Source organism: Microcaecilia unicolor, chromosome 13 (assembly GCF_901765095.1).
Source record: "Microcaecilia unicolor chromosome 13, aMicUni1.1, whole genome shotgun sequence".
Lineage (NCBI taxonomy): Eukaryota > Metazoa > Chordata > Amphibia > Gymnophiona > Siphonopidae > Microcaecilia > Microcaecilia unicolor.
The window spans coordinates 5,146,943-5,164,813 of NC_044043.1; the positions used below are offsets into that span (position 1 = coordinate 5,146,943).

General features: G+C 42.3%; 1 protein-coding gene across 1 annotated transcript in view; it reads left to right on the top strand.

Annotated features, from left to right (window-relative positions):
- METTL16 (methyltransferase like 16) overlaps nt 1-17,871 on the top strand; it is a 137,785-nt gene that overhangs the window by 93,888 nt on the left and 26,026 nt on the right. The window contains exon 8 of the mRNA XM_030185901.1: nt 4,662-4,751. Within this exon, the coding sequence (XP_030041761.1) occupies nt 4,662-4,751 (90 nt within the window). The remainder of the gene's footprint in view (nt 1-4,661; nt 4,752-17,871) is intronic.

Below are 17,871 nucleotides of genomic sequence, written 5' to 3' on the forward strand. Positions count from 1 at the left end.
CTATGGTGTGTGGCGCCTTTCATTCTCATCGAGAATAGGGTCTCTTCAGCTACATAAGTACATAAGTACATAAGTAGTGCCATACTGGGAAAGACCAAAGGTCCATCTAGCCCAGCATCCTGTCACCGACAGTGGCCAATCCAGGTCAAGGGCACCTGGCACGCTCCCCAAACGTAAAAACATTCCAGACAAGTTGTACCTAAAAATGAGGAATTTTTCCAGTCCATTTAATAGCGGTCTATGGACTTGTCCTTTAGGAATCTATCTAACCCCTTTTTAAACTCCGTCAAGCTAACCGCCCGTACCACGTTCTCCGGCAATGAATTCCAGAGTCTAATTACACGTTGGGTGAAGAAAAATTTTCTCCGATTCGTTTTAAATTTACCACACTGTAGCTTCAACTCATGCCCTCTAGTCCTAGTATTTTTGGATAGCGTGAACAGTCGCTTCACATCCACCCGATCCATTCCACTCATTATTTATACACTTCTATCATATCTCCCCTCAGCCGTCTCTTCTCCAAGCTGAAAAGCCCTAGCCTTCTCAGCCTCTCTTCATAGGAAAGTCGTCCCATCCCCACTATCATTTTCGTCGCCCTTCGCTGTACCTTTTCCAATTCTACTATATCTTTTTTGAGATACGGAGACCAGTACTGAACACAATACTCCAGGTGCGGTCGCACCATGGAGCGATACAACGGCATTATAACATCCGCACACCTGGACTCCATACCCTTCTTAATAACACCCAACATTCTATTCGCTTTCCTAGCCGCAGCAGCACACTGAGCAGAAGGTTTCAGCGTATCATCGACGACGACACCCAGATCCCTTTCTTGATCCGTAACTCCTAACGCGGAACCTTGCAAGACGTAGCTATAATTCGGGTTCCTCTTACCCACATGCATCACTTTGCACTTGTCAACATTGAACTTCATCTGCCACTTGCACGCCCATTCTCCCAGTCTCGCAAGGTCCTCCTGTAATCGTTCACATTCCTCCTGCGACTTGACGACCCTGAATAATTTGTGTCATCGGCGAATTTAATTACCTCACTAGTTATTCCCATCTCTAGGTCATTTATAAATACATTAAAAAGCAACGGACCCAGCACAGACCCCTGCGGGACCCCACTAACTACCCTCCTCCACTGAGAATACTGGCCACGCAATCCTACTCTCTGCTTCCTATCTTTCAACCAGTTCTTAATCCATAATAATACCCTACCTCCGATTCCATGACTCTGCAATTTCTTCAGGAGTCTTTCGTGCGGCACTTTGTCAAACGCTCCTGGTATGTGGGACAGCGAATGGCAGCAGGGCTGTCCACCCTGTTCGAGTTGCAATATTGCGCTGTACCTTTCTCTTTTTTGAAGCGGTTTCCCCACACTTTTTGTTTTTGTCAGAGGACTGTTCGGCCATTAAAAAAAAATAAAATCCACACCCTAGCAGTTTTACTTAGTTTCATGTTGTGGCTATTGGTTTCAGGTTTCGGTGCGCCATTTTACATATTGGATTTCTGAAGCTGGTACAACGTTCTCATGGCTTCTGTTGCCCACGATACTCATGGATGGATGAGAGACCTCAATGCTGTCATGCGGAGCTTTCTCCATGTGCAAAGTATAGTTTGCATTGTGAAGCAGATTGGTTTATTTTGGGTGGTGGCTGTAGGTTTCAGGTTCATGGTTGGATTGTGCATAATACTGGAAGTGGTTCATTCCTGCTCTCTTTCAGCAATGGCATGTTATCCTTCCCTTTCACCTGTTGCTTCCCTTGCCGAGCATTCCTTCACCTGGCTGGATCAGCTGTGCTCAGTGTTCACTATGTTACTTTCCACAGCATCTCTGCTCTCTGGTATTATACTGTCACACTGGACAGAATTATTACATGCCAGTTCCAGCCACCCCTATCTCTGTGGCACCCCTTACTGTCTACCGTCTTATTTCTGACTGGAGGTCTAGCTTAATGGTAATACATTTAGCTGAGAGTGAGCACGGAGATCCAGAGGTTTCTGATTTGGATTTCACTGTACCTGCCTATACATAGTGCTCTACGGGACAGGCGGTACTGTTCTACTGCCCCATCTTACTCTTCTAGCAGCCACACTCGGTAGCTCCCTTGAACAGCCATTCCGATCAGTTGCCATACACAGACACAACAGCATTTCTGATTACTGTCAGCTAGCTGTTGGCAGTGGTGTAGGTATTGGACAGTTACAATGGCTTCTAAATCACTTTTAGCACACTGGCTTAGTGGTACACTTTTGGTTGGGAGTAGACCTGGAGAAGTGGTTCAGAGACCTCAGGGGAGCCAAGTCTCTTAGGTTGTCGGGGGAAGAACCTGGAGCTTCGGTTCCATTCATTTGGTTTCGGGGTCGTGAGCTAAATGTCTGCAAACTGGGCACATCTCCTGTCAGGGTTCTTACTTGTCCAGAAATATGCTGGGGACAAGTTTCACATTTTTTAAAATTCTCTCAGTTTCGTCTTAGGTTTCATGAGCTCAGGGGCTACAGGCCTGGCAAATCTAACTTTCCAGGTTCCCACTTACACCAGGACGAGCCGCCTTTCATGCTGACTGGAGTTTTGGTTCAGCTGTGTTTCAACATTTGCTGTTTGCAACTCTTCCTGCAAGTTTCAACCTGGAAGACTTCTTTTTTTCAGTCCTTGGCTCACCATGCATCAGTTGTGTCTCCTGCACATCTGGGAGTGATCTTCACAGTGCACTTCAGGATGTCTTTCTTCCTATTGCTCCGCAGGATAGCTTCCCTTCCCAGGTGGGATCTACTTTCCATTCCATGGCTCAGGGTCCGGGATTATGTTCCCATTCTGGGTTCAGTGGTCTGTAATTTGAGCATTTTTCCATGAACCAGATCCTGTTTGGGCCTCTTCGGCGGTCCCCTATGTACCTGTTCAGCTTTTGTTTTTCTTTTGGAATCTGCGATCCAACCTCAGTCTCACCTGGTGGTTTCCACTCAGCCTTCCTCTACAATTCAGAAAGCATCTCTCTCCTGTATCAGGGCTGGGAGAGGAGAGGGTAGCAGTATTCACACCTGCATCAAGATCTGCTTCCCCTTCTGGGTCTAGGGTCTAGGAATATGTTCCAGTTCTGGGCGCAATAGCCTCTATCTTGGGCATTTTGCCATAGGCCAGCTTTCACTTCAAATCAGCAGTCCATTCTCAGCAGGCTGTTTAATTTCTTTTGGGACCTCCTAGCCAAGCTCAGCCTTCCTCTAACCTTTCCGTACTACTCTTTCACGTCAGGCGTCTTGCTGCAGCTGATTGTCGACTGTGGAGTCAGGGCTGGCCTTTTGGCAACTTCCTTGTCTGACATGGTTCGGACATCGGGCATGCGGTGGTCTTTGGTGCTCACAGCCTGTCATTTGCTATGGTTATGCTTCTGGGTGGCGGATGCAGCTTCGAATGGCAGATGGTTCAGCACTCTTTCAGGGCCAGTTGTTGTTGGATGAGGCCTGGGAGAGGTTGGTGGTGAATCGAAGGACTCTGAGTTGCAGCATCTGCCTGGGCATGAGTCCAAGCATTTTTCTGAATGGATTGGGCTCACCCTCGGTTTAGCATGTCAGGTGCTGTTGTCTGGGGCAGCCCAATTTTGCTCGACAGTCCAGGTATGCACTTGGACAGGGTTCCAGCCCTCAAGGCTTTGTCCTGTCCTCCGTTTTTTCTCTGGAAGAGCTGACACAGCACACAGTCCCGTCTTTTTTTCTTCCCATGGGGGTTTTTTCCTTTCCTCTACATCAGCCTCTGTTTCATCCCACTTGAGCGATGTTCACCCTTTTCTCTTGGCCTGTTCATTGCTTCGTGCTTGCCTCAGAGCCTTGTTAGGTCCTGTGGCTTCTGACGCCTTGGGTACTGGGAGTTTTTATGGCCACTTATTTCCTTCCAGGTCTCTCCCTTCAGGCCCATGCCCAGCTGTCATACCTTCCAAGGTAGTAGCCCGTTTGTTCTTCCTGGAGGACATGAGTAGGACGGCCGCATGGTCTTTGTGGCCAGTCTTTTCTGGTCTCTACCGTTTGGATATGTCTGCTCTGTCGGTTGCATCGTTTCAATGATTGGAGCTTCTCAAGGGAGCTTATCGTTCCTACCCTACTTAAGGATTGCTTCGCTACATCCCACACATCTCTGGATTAATCTGCTGCTGACGCTAAGGAATGAAAAATTGTCTCACCTGATAATTTTCTTTCCTTTAGTCGTAGCAGATGAATCCAGAGGCCCACCCTGGTTGTTTTTTCTAGAAGCTTCTATTGGTTGGCTTCTATGTTGGACCTTATTGTGGCATGTTTCCATTTTGCTCACCAGTTGTGCTTGGTATGAGGATGTGCAATACTGATTTCAGCAGTTTTCCCTCTGAGGAAGGAGAGCTCTTATAACTCTGTTTTCTTCTTCTTTGTTATGAGTAATACTAACTGACCAAGGAGCATTCCAGTTTGGCACTCTCTATCGCCACCTGCTGGTAGATGGACACGTCCTGGATTCATCTGCTTCGACTAAAGGAAAGAGAATTATCAGGTAAGACGACATTTTTCACTTTGTGTATCAGTCCCCAGTAAGAAAGGAAGTTGTGAGCAATATATATTGTTGAAGTGACATTTTCTTTTTGTAACTGAACTGAATGTTTCATTGCTGTCACATTTTCTTATGTAATGCAGGTCCCGAAAGTTGCCCACACCGAGTTCTATCAGGGACGTACCATGAGATGGGCATTAGCTTGGAGTTTCTATGATGATGTAACAGTGCCTGTAAGTATCTGTCCTCTGCATTTGTAATATGTACTTTTGTGTGCTTATCCTGCCTTGTAGCCAGTCTGATAGCTCAGCAGAATTTTACACTATTTTATATTAGTTCATATCCTGACTTTGGTTACAGTTTCTTACTCAGTTGAGTTTGGAAGTGCCATAGTGGTGATACCTGCTAGCTAATGGAAGTGGTATTATTTATTTATTTTATTTAATTGTTACATTTGTATCCCACATTTTCCCACCTATTTGCAGGCTCAGTGTGGCTTACATAGTTCTGTAGAGGCATTCGCCAATACATAGAGTTATTGTGGTCGGATAAGGTTATAAAGGTTCATGTGTTGTAGACACTTTGGGGAATCGCAGAGCGGAAGAGTTGTGCAGTGTCAGTTCCGGCTTTGTTTCGTTATGTTGCAAGGTTTAGGCATTTAGGTTGGGTCGATGGGATATGCCTTTTTGAACAGGTTGGTTTTTAGTGATTTCCGGAAGTTTAGACCGTCGTACGTTGTTTTCACAGCTTTTGGTAGTGCGTTCCAAAGTTGTGCGCTGATGTAGGAGAAGCTGGATGCATATGTTGATGTGTATTTGAGTCCTTTGCAGTTTGGGTAGTGGAGATTTAGATATGTTCATGCTGATCTTGTTGTGTTTCTTGTAGGTAAGTCTATGAGGTCTGTCATGTAGTCTGGGGTTTCTCCGTAGATAATTTTATGGACCAGGGTGCAGATTTTTAAAGCAATACGTTCTTTGATTGGTAGCCAGTGTAGTTTATCCCGGAGGGGTTTGGCACTTTCGAATCGCGTTTTTCCAAATATAAGTCTGGCTGCTGTGTTTTGAGCGGTTTGTTGTTTCTTTATGAGTTGTTCTTTGCATCCCGCATAAATTCCGTTGCAGTAGTCAGCATGGCTTAGTACCCTTGATTGTATCAAGTTACGAAATGTGTCCCTCGGGAAGAGTGTTTCACACGTTTGAGTTTCCACATTGAGTGGAACGTTTTCTTTATTGTGGATGTCACTTGGCCCTCAAGTGTAAGGTTATGGTCGATAATGATGCCGAGGATTTTCAGGCTGTCTGAGATAGGGAGGTTGAAGTCAGGGGTGTTTATTTTCATGAGTTTGTTCGTATTCTGTTGGGATGAGAGGATGTGACAGTGTGTTTTAGCTGTATTTAGCTTTAGTTGAAATTCATTTGCCCATGAGTCCATGATGTTTAGGCTGAGCTTGATTTTATTGGAGATTTCTGTCGGGTCGTGTTTGTTAGGTATGTATATCATGACATCATCTGCATAGATGAAAGGGTTGGATAAAGTGGATGACGTGGAGGAGTGGCCTAGTGGTTAGGGTGGTGGACTCTGGTCCTGGGGAACTGAGGAACTGAGTTCAATTCCCACTTCAGGCACAGGCAGCTCCTTGTGACTCTGGGCAAGTCATTTAACCCTCCATTGCCCCATGTAAGCCGCATTGAGCCTGCCATGAGTGGGAAAGCGCGGGGTACAAATGTAACAAAAATAAATAAGGATTTGGCTAGTGGTGTCATCATTAGATTGAAGAGGATCGGTGATAGTGGTGATCCTTGTGGTACTCCGCATTCGGCTCTCCACGGTGATGATAGTATCCTGCCTTTTCACCTCTGTGTAGTTTGCTGCACTGCATGGCCTAGCATAAGACACTGATAGTTCAGTCAGAAAAGGATTGTAAGAAACATGAAGCCATGCTGTCAGCTGGTTAATATTGGTATTACTATTTGAACTATGGTGGTGTGTTAGGCCTGTATTCGTTCTTGGAAGCACATGGTATAAATCCAGGTGGAATTTCTGGGATGAGTCCTCTTTTTATGGCATTTCCATTTCAGAGTCTTTACATGTGTAGGTCTCCTGCTTCTCTTCATTGGGGAGTATCTCCATGTCGTCTTTGTTATATAATATTTACTTGCAACCCCTGGGGGCCTTAATTAACAGTTCGGGGATGATGCATTTATATATGCTGATGACATCCAGTTAGTGTGTCCTTTAGAGGACAAGTATAAATGGAACGGTGCAACTGATGTTTAATCTCCATAAATGGATGGTTAATCCCCAATGGTCTGGTGGTAAAACCATCAAAATCCACATGTTTAGAGCTAGGATCTGTTAGTTGAGACTCTTAGTGCTTCTCAGGAAGGGGTCTGAAGAATTGCCATGGGTGAAGTCTCTTAAGAACATGGGGATCAGACAGGAACTTATTGTGCATGTTACAAAAATGACCTTCATGAAATTATTAAGCTAAAACCTTACTTAGGTTTGAGTGCTTTGTTACGCAAACTCTAGGTCCCTCAGATCTGATCACATTTGAAATATCTCTTGTCTGCTAAAGACTTCTCCCAAATCTCCAGTATATGCAAATCTTGGGAACTGTTCAAACCCTGCATGAAAAGATAACAATGACCAGTGTCTTGTAATTGATTCCTGTATTCCTTGAACCTGTGCATAATATGGCAGAAGACATGTCATTCTTGAATCTGATTTGTTTATTCAATGTACGGAGTAACTAACACTTCTGAACAACACACTTATACACTTGCTTCACTACTTTGTTAGGATAAGCTCTACTGCAAAATTGTTTATACAAATTGTCTGCCTGTTCCCTATATTGATGTTCCTGAGAACATAATCTTTTCAAACACATAAATTGACCCACTGGAATGCTGTTTTTCAATTTTTTTGGATGATGACTATTATAATGTAAGGAGTGGGTTTCCTAAATGCTCGTGTACTGAAATGACCTGCCTCATACTAAATTAATAGGCATGAGATAAATTTGCATGCACTGCCTCCGTTGTATATAAATTTATCTCATGCATATTCATCTTGGGTATCCTGAAAACCTGACTGGTTTGGGTGTGTCCCTAGGACTGGGTTGAGAACTCCTTCTCTAGATTATAGATATATCATAGATAGGTGGGTCTTTTTTCCTATGTGATTATATTAATATATTTGTTTACTGTTCCTCCAATTTAAATCTTGGATCCTAATAATTGGGTACTTGACTAATTGATATGGTTTTTATTGTTTTCCTTTAACAATTTCTCTGTTTTAATATGCATATTGTATTATTTTTGTTTACTAGTTTGATTATGCTTGTCTGTGTCTTGCCTTTTGGACAAAATATTTTTGTTTGTATGTTAGGAAAATTCTTTTCCTCTGAGGCTTGGCACATTTTTTGACAGCCATCTGCTTCTTTCTCTACCAAAGTCTTCCGTTGTAGATTGGGCAGAAAGACACAGATTTTGAGATTTACTGTTGCTGCTCAGTAGCATACTAAAGAATTCCAGACTGTGTAATGTTTGGCATCCGTCTGTATTCTAATATCAATAGTAGTGTTTTCTTGGAATTAATATATCTTCTTCTCCCCAAAGCCCTATCCCATCCCATTCCTCTATTTTTTATGTTTAACGTTTTTTATTGAATGGATATAAAATAACTTGTATGGTATTGGTAAGTAAACTTCATAACAGTAAGCTCAAAGTGTCTATCAGAAACAAAATATTATTTTTGCATCTTTAGAAAACCTCCACCATCCCTCTCCACCCCAGCCCCCTTCCCATCAATCCCAAACTTCATAACAGTAAGCTCAAAGTGTCTATCAGAAACAAAATATTATTTTTGCATCTTTAGAAAACCTCCACCATCCCTCTCCACCCCAGCCCCCTTCCCCATCAATCCCAAACTTCATAACAGTAAGCTCAAAGTGTCTATCAGAAACAAAATATTATTTTTGCATCTTTAGAAAACCTCCACCATCCCTCTCCACCCCAGCCCCCTTCCCCATCAATCCCAAACTTCATAACAGTAAGCTCAAAGTGTCTATCAGAAACAAAATATTATTTTTGCATCTTTAGAAAACCTCCACCATCCCTCTCCACCCCAGCCCCCTTCCCCATCAATCCCAAACTGTAAGTTGCTCACAAAGGTTTCAGAAAGGACCTATTCTCTTATAGTCCCCTCCAAGCATTCCCAATTACACAGGAAACTACAGTATCAACAACTCCCTAAGGAGCCCCCCCCCCCGTCCCTCCCTCCCTTATCCCTTCCCCCTCCCCCATTTTACCCTAGGAATCCATACCACAATCCTATATCATCCTAGGCAATCCCCCTAGGACATTCAGTATATAGTTTCTAGCCCTTGATGACGGGGACTTGAAGGTAGCACTCCCTAACACTAAGGAGCTTTTTCCGGCTCTTCTGAATGCCTCTCATTCTTTGAAGTTCCATCAGAGAGAGGAATGTAGCCTATTCCTCCACTTCCAATAGGAAGGCGGGGATATCTGTGTCCATGCTCGAAGATTATATTTCAAAGCTACCTCTCTGGCTTTCTGAACCAGCATTCTATGTCCTTTCCCTGATATCCTCAAATCTCTTTCCCACCTGAGAACCAAGCCCAAAAGTTGATAGTTAATATTTTGTCCAAAAATGCCATTTAAGGATCAGATATTTGATTTCCAATAAGGTTTTATATGGGGACATCTCCACAATAACATGTCCCAGGTCTCCATTAGATTGGATACATTTATTTAATGGGATTTAGTAACAGTCTTTATGAAGAGATTCACCCAAGGCGGTGATTTTGGAGAGTTATTGTACAATCCACTCTATATGCCCTGGGTGGAGAAAAGTATGCACTATGTAAGACACGATACCAAAACTCCCTACCTATACTACGAACTATACAAAATTTGTGGTATTCTTTTGATAATGCTAGGGAATTCCAAGTCTCCCCTCTTGCCATTCTAGTCTTCTTTCTATTTACCTTTCAAATCACTATGTAGCCTAGGGGAACGCAGCCAAAGGGATCTATGCAGAAAGGATATGGAGAGCGGATCAGGACCCCTACTACTCTACAGACCTCGCAGTCTTTTAATGAAGTATATGGTAAGTGAGGTTGGATTCACTGAGCCAATATAGTGCTGTAGTTGATGACAGGCAAATTTGTCACCTATATGTTGTCCTAGTCTCTGTCTGAAAGATAGCAATGGTTGTATCCTTCCTGTCTCCAACATACAGTGTTCCAAGAGCAGTAGCCCTCTATCACACCACTTGGCAAACACAATATTGTCCAGACTGGTCCTAAACTCTTCATTATCCCCCAATTGGAGGAACAATGAAATATTGGGGTCCAGAGCCCTCCACATGCCTCTAAAAGGCTTTAAAAGCACACTGTTTGACTGAAGCATGAAGCAAAAAATTCAAATGCCATGGTGAGAAGAAAGCCCTTTCCAGTTGGCATGGGGTGTAATGTTTTGTCTTGTTTAGTCAAGCTCCAAGATGTTGCAATAAGCGTTCCCAGTTGTATAGCTTGAAATCAGGGATACTCAACTCTCCCATTTTCCCAATTATCCTTTAAGAATTGAAATCGGAACTTAGGTTTCTCTCCCCCCTCCCAAACAAAAAGACCTCAATTCCTTTTCTAGAGATAAAATGTATTTCCATAATAACCAGAGTGGTAGGGTATGCATGACTTATAACCATCTTGGGAACAGTGTCAAATGTATCAATTCTGTTTCACCCAAAAGTGATAGAGGTAGATTCTTCTAAACCCGTAATTGAGTTTTAGTATGACTTAACAGCTTGTACACATTAATTTTTTTATAAATTCTTAGTATGCATTGTTAGCTCAATCCCTAGATATGTGAAGGACCCCTCTACCCACCACAAGGGAAACTCTCCCTGCCAAACCCTCTTCAAACTATAATCCAATAATGGAGCCTCCGATTTCTCCAAGTTTAATTTCAAGCCCAAGAAATCTCCATAGTCTTGAAAACTTTCTGTAAGGGATAAAAAAGAACTTTCAGGTTTTGTGAGATCTACTAGTAAATCATCTGTGAAGGCTGCAATTTTATAAACTCTGGGATCCTATATTTACTCCCCCAATGTCTGGATTTTTCTGAACTTCTCAAATCAGTGGGTCCCAAATGAGAACAAACAACAAATGGGAGAGGGGACAACCCTGACGAGTTCCCTGATGAATCCCAAAAGAGTCGTAGAAAAGCCCTTATGTTGGTAGGTATGCCTTTTTAAACAGGTTAGTTTTTAGTGTTTTCCGGAAGTTTAGGTGGTCGTTCATAGTTTTCAAGGCTTTTGGTAATGCGTTCCACAGTTGTGTGCTTATGTAGGAAAAACTGGACGCGTAAGTTGATTTGTATTGGAGTCCTTTGCATCTTGGGTAGTGCAGATTTAGATACGTTCGTGTTGATTCGGATGTGTTTCTAGTTGGTAGGTCGTTCAAGTCTGTCATGTATCCCGGAGCTTCACTGTAGATAATTTTGTGAACCAGGGTGCAGATTTTGAAAGCAATGCGTTCTTTGATTGGGAGCCAGTGTAGTTTTTCGCGAAGGGGTTTTGCACTTTCAAATCGCGTTTTTCTGAAGATAAGCCTAGCTGCCGTGTTTTGAGCGGTCTGAAGTTTCTTTAAGGTTTGTTCTTTGCATCCCGCATAAATTCCATTGCAGTAGTCTACATGTCTTAGTACCATTGATTGTATCAGGTTGCGAAATGTTCCCCTCGGGAAGAATTGTTTCACGCGTTTGAGTTTCCGCATTGAGTGGAACATTTTCTTTGTTGTGGATGTCACTTGGCCCTCTAGTGTTAAGTTGCGGTCCATTGTAACGCTAAGGATTTTCAAGCTGTCTGAGATAGGGAGGGTGTAATCAGGGGTTTTGATGATTGTGGGGTTATCTGCGCTATGTAGGGATGAGAGGATGAGACAATGTGTTTTTTCTTTGTTGAGTTTTAGTTGAAATGCGTTTGCCCATGAGTCCATGATGTTCAAGCTGATCTTGATTTCGTTGGTGATTTCTGTCAGTTTAGATTTGTAAGGAATGAATATTGTGACATCGTCTGCATATATGAAAGGGTTAAGGCCTTGGTTGGATAAGGATTGGCTAGTGGGGTCATCATTAGGTTGAAGAGGTACTCCGCAGTCTGCTTTCCACAGTGATGATATGTTTGAGTTTGATTTTACTTGATATGTTCTTGTGGTTAGGAAACCCTTGATCCAGCTAAGTATGTTTCCACCAATCCCAAACTTATCTAGTAATCTTATTAATATATTATGGTTTACCATGTCGAATGCACTAGACACTTTATTGAGGAGTCCCATTTATTCCCTAAACATGAACGAATACTATTTCACAAAAAAAAAATCCGGAGGTGAATTTGACATCCAATAAGCTTCAAAATAGAACTAAGGGAGTGGGTATTTTGTTCTCATGTGATCAACAATAGCAAATTAAGAAGCAGTTGGCTGATAAGGAGGGGCGGTATTTGCTGCTAGTAGTTCAGTTGAGACCATCTTTATTTACCTTTCTAAATGTATATGCACCCAAAACTGTTTAGATCCTCCAGTTTGGAATACGCGGTATAGCAAGTTTATAGATATAAACATGTCAAATTGAAACCAAGATCAAAAATCCTTTTATGAATCAATGCCTGAGTAACTGATTGGACAAATGGAGGGGACTCTGCTCATAGGGAGGGATTTTAATCGTATTTTAAATCCTGATATTGATGATTCAGCTATTTCTGTGACCTATGCAGAGGAGTGTGGTAGCCGTGTTAGTCCACTCTTAAGGTTATCAATAGAAATCAAATAAAATAAAACATGGAAAAGAAAATAAGATGATACCTTTTTTGTTGGACATAACTTAATACATTTCTTGATTAGCTTTCGAAGGTTGCCCTTCTTCGTCAGATCGGGTTCTACATGGAACGTTGCTACTCTTTGAGATTCTGCTGTGGAATCTTGTCACTCATTAGCATTCCGGAATCTTGCTATTCTTTGGGGTTCTACATGTAGAGAGATGTGGTAGCCGTGTTAGTCCACTCTTAAGGTTATCAATAGAAATCAAACAAAATAAAACATGGAAAAGAAAATAAGATGATACCTTTTTTATTGGACATAACTTAATACATTTCTTGATTAGCTTTCGAAGGTTGCCCTTCTTCGTCAGATCTTATTTCCGATCTGACGAAGAAGGGCAACCTTCGAAAGCTAATCAAGAAATGTATTAAGTTATGTCCAATAAAAAAGATATCATCTTATTTTCTTTTCCATGTTTTATTTTGTTTGATTTCTATAGATTCTACATGGAATGTTGCTATTCCACTAGCAACATTCCATGTAGAAGTCGGCCCTTGTAGATCAGCAATGTGGCCGCGCAGGCTTCTGCTTCTGTGAGTCTGACGTCCTGCACGTACGTGCAGGACGTCAGACTCACAGAAACAGAAGCCTGCGCAGCCTTCTACATGGAATGTTGCTAGTGGAATAGCAACATTCCATGTAGAATCTCCAATAGTAGCAACATTCTATGTAGAATCTCCAATAGTATCTATTTTACTGTCATAGTAATGCTTGAATGTTTTCACTTATATACACTGTCAGCTAGCACATTTGCTTATTTCCGATCTGACGAAGAAGGGCAACCTTCGAAAGCTAATCAAGAAATGTATTAAGTTACGTCCAATAAAAAAGGTATCATCTTATTTTCTTTTCCATGTTTTGTTTTGTTTGATTTCTATTGTGACCTATGCTAAAGCGGATAGGAAGGCTTTGCAAAGTTTTCTAACTCATTGGGGGCTAACATATGGAGAACATATCATACAATGGAGAGGGATTACACATTTTATTCTGCTGAATATGATTCTTATTGTGGCCGGTTAGAAGGGAGATAGAAAAGAACACTCGAGAAATTACTATTCATGCTAGAACCTGGTCAGATCACACGCATATTTCCTTGACCTTGTCTGGGGGCATAAAAAAGAGGGGGCAGAAATATTGGAATGAGACATTGTCTGATCCAGCTAATGTATCTCAATTAGAAAATAAACTGTGTCTTATAATGATTATCTAGAAGTAGCCCCGTTAATACTATGGGAAACTTTAAAAACAGTAATGAAAGGCTATATTATTTCCTTGCAGTCCTTTATGAATAAATCCAAGATTACATTGGCAAGATTTCGGAAACAACCACATACTCCACCTGTGGAGGTGGTCCTCTTAAGTAAGACTATATATGTTTAATGTCTAAGTTGACTGTAAGTATGGCAAGATTTTGTATTATCATAAAATATGGGACTCATATACTCTGTGGAGATCCCAAAAGATATTGACAGCTAACATAGTAATATAGTAAATGATGGCAGATAAAGACCTTTATGGTCCATCCAGTCTGCCCACCAAGATAAACTCATTTTACATGGTATGTGATACTTTATATGTATACCCGAGTATGATTTGTCCTTGCCATTCTCAGGGCACAGACTGTAGAAGTCTACCCAGCATTCTTCTTGTACTAAAAGTTCTGAAGCTAATGTCAAAGCCCCTTAAAATTTACCCTCAAGCCCATCCATATCTATTCAGTCACAATCAGGGCATAGACCGTAGAAGTCTGCCCAGCACCGGTTTCGCTTCCCAGTTACCGGCGTTGCCACCCAATTTCCATGGATCCATTCCTTCTAAACAGGATTCGTTTGTGTTTATCTCACGCATGTTTGAATTCCATTACCATTTTTATCTCCACCACCTCCCACGGGAGGGCATTCCACGTATCCACCAACCTCACTGTGAAAAATACTTTCTGACATAACTCCTGCCTCCCTTCAACCTCAATTCATGTCCTAGTTCTACCGCCTTCCCATCTCTGGAAAAGGTTTGTTTGCAGATTAATGTCTTTCAAATATTTGAACGTCTGTATCATGTCACCCTTGTTTCTTCTTTCCTCCAAGGTATACATGTTCGGGTCGGCAAGTCTCTCCTCGTACGGTTTGCAACGCAAATCCCATACCATTTTTGTAGCTTTTCTTTGAACCGCTTCCATTCTTTTCACATCTTTAGCAAGATACGGCCTCCAAAACTGAACACAATACTCCAAGTGGGGCCTCACCAACAACTTGTAGAGGGGCATCAACACCTCCTTTCTGCTGGTTATACCCCTCTCTATGCAGTCTAGCATCCTTCTGTCGCCTTGTCATGTTGTTTCTTTACCTTTAGATCCTCAGGCACCAACACCCCAAGGTCTGTCTCCTGAGTCGAGCTTACTGAACTGTCCCCTCCTATCTGGTGTCTCTCTTTTGGGTTTTTGCACCCCAAGTGCAGGAGTCCAATCATCAACTCTTAGCTAGATTTATGGCATTTTGTAATATGACTTCACATGGTATAAGGATGATTTGAAGGGTGTTGGGGTGGGGGAGAGGGTGGGAGGGGAGATTATAGGGTTTCATTTGTATATCAAGTGATATTATTGTATGGCAAAAGAAGTACAATAGCTTTGTAATATGTTTGGTATTATATTGAAATTGGAATAAAGTTGGTTAAAAAACAATTTCACATCATGGTATAGTTCAATTCCACCCACACCATAGCATAATCTGAAATTTGATAAGCATCAATATTCGCTTTATGTACCAAAGAGAACTGAGTCTGGGGACCAACAAATAGTCAATTCTCGACTACATACCATGGGCTCTTGACATGTGGGTATAATGTCTATCCTGTGAGTGTAGATCTATACAGACCTCTAGTAAATCAAGAGCTTTGTTAATTAAAGATATTCTCCTAGTCGTTTATATGTTACTTCTGGGCAAGAGACTGAATCTGGCCATGGATAGGTCATGTTCACAGTTAAAATCACCCCTTATTACAATTAGTATATCACTCAATGTAGTGACTTCTCTGATAAGTGACAAAGAATTTCTTATTGTAGGTATTGGGGGCATAAAGATTACAGACCACCAGTTGTTGTCAGTCCACTTTCACATGCATAATTATATACCGCCCATCCCGTCCTACCATTATCCACCGTCAGATTTTTGTTAAATAGTATTACACATCCTGCCTTCCTATTAACAGCTGAGGCTGCAATGCTATTACCTACCCACCACCTTTTTAGTTTAGCACGTTCAGTGTCATCAAGATGTGTTTCCTGTAGCAACACTATGGATGCCTTTCTTCTATTGGGGGCCTGTAAAATCTTACTCCATTAACTGGAGAGGTAATAGCTCCTACATTCCAGGAAATGATCTTAATCATTTTGGATAACCCTACCTGAGAAGAAATTAGCGTTGGAAGCAAAAATACATAGTAAAAACTTTTTTAGATACATTAAAAGCAGGAAACCGGCCAAAGAGTCGGTTGGGCCGCTGGACGAAAATGGTGTTAAAGGGGCGATCAAGGAGGACAAAGCCGTAGCGGAGAAATTAAATGAATTCTTTGCTTCGGTCTTCACCGAGGAGGATTTGGGGGGGACACCGGTGCCGGAAAGAATATTTGAAGCGGGGGAGTCGGAGAAACTAAACAAATTCTCTGTAACCTTGGAGGATGTAATGGGTCAGTTCAGCAAGCTGAAGAGTAGTAAATCACCGGGACCTGATGGTATTCATCCCAGAGTATTAATAGAACTAAAAAATGAACTTGCGGAGCTACTGTTAGAAATATGCAATCTGTCCCTAAAATCGAGTGTAATACCGGAAGACTGGAGGGTAGCCAATGTTACTCCGATTTTTAAGAAAGGTTCCAGAGGAGATCCGGGAAATTATAGACCGGTGAGTCTGACGTCGGTGCCGGGCAAGATGGTGGAGGCTATTATTAAGAATAAAATTGCAGAGCATATACAAAAACATGGACTGATGAGACAAAGTCAGCACGGATTTAGTGAAGGGAAGTCTTGCCTCACCAATCTAATGCATTTTTTTGAGGGGGTAAGCAAACATGTGGACAACGGGGAGCCGGTTGATATTGTATATCTGGATTTTCAGAAGGCGTTTGACAAAGTGCCGCACGAAAGACTCCTGAAGAAATTGCAGAGTCATGGAATCGGAGGTAGGGTATTATTATGGATTAAGAACTGGTTGAAAGATAGGAAGCAGAGAGTAGGATTGCGTGGCCAGTATTCTCAGTGGAGGAGGGTAGTTAGTGGGGTCCCGCAGGGGTCTGTGCTGGGTCCGTTGCTTTTTAATGTATTTATAAATGACCTAGAGATGGGAATAACTAGTGAGGTAATTAAATTCGCCGATGACACAAAATTATTCAGGGTCGTCAAGTCGCAGGAGGAATGTGAACGATTACAGGAGGACCTTGCGAGACTGGGAGAATGGGCGTGCAAGTGGCAGATGAAGTTCAATGTTGACAAGTGCAAAGTGATGCATGTGGGTAAGAGGAACCCGAATTATAGCTACGTCTTGCAAGGTTCCGCGTTAGGAGTTACGGATCAAGAAAGGGATCTGGGTGTCGTCGTCGATGATACGCTGAAACCTTCTGCTCAGTGTGCTGCTGCGGCTAGGAAAGCGAATAGAATGTTGGGTGTTATTAGGAAGGGTATGGAGTCCAGGTGTGCGGATGTTATAATGCCGTTGTATCGCTCCATGGTGCGACCGCACCTGGAGTATTGTGTTCAGTACTGGTCTCCGTATCTCAAAAAGATATAGTAGAATTGGAAAAGGTACAGCGAAGGGCGACGAAAATGATAGTGGGGATGGGACGACTTTCCTATGAAGAGAGGCTGAGAAGGCTAGGGCTTTTCAGCTTGGAGAAGAGACGGCTGAGGGGAGATATGATAGAAGTGTATAAAATAATGAGTGGAATGGATCGGGTGGATGTGAAGCGACTGTTCACGCTATCCAAAAATACTAGGACTAGAGGGCATGAGTTGAAGCTACAGTGTGGTAAATTTAAAACGAATCGGAGAAAATTTTTCTTCACCCAACGTGTAATTAGACTCTGGAATTCATTGCCGGAGAACGTGGTACGGGCGGTTAGCTTGACGGAGTTTAAAAAGGGGTTAGATAGATTCCTAAAGGACAAGTCCATAGACCGCTATTAAATGGACTGGAAAAATTCCTCATTTTTAGGTATAACTTGTCTGGAATGTTTTTACGTTTGGGGAGCGTGCCAGGTGCCCTTGACCTGGATTGGCCACTGTCGGTGACAGGATGCTGGGCTAGATGGACCTTTGGTCTTTCCCAGTATGGCACTACTTATGTACTTATGTACTTATGTACCTATTAAACCTATCCAGATAACATAAATATTCCTTTGTCTCCCAGGGAGGTGTTCTAGACCTTTTTGTAGTCATTTTCAAGAGATTATGTGGAATTAAT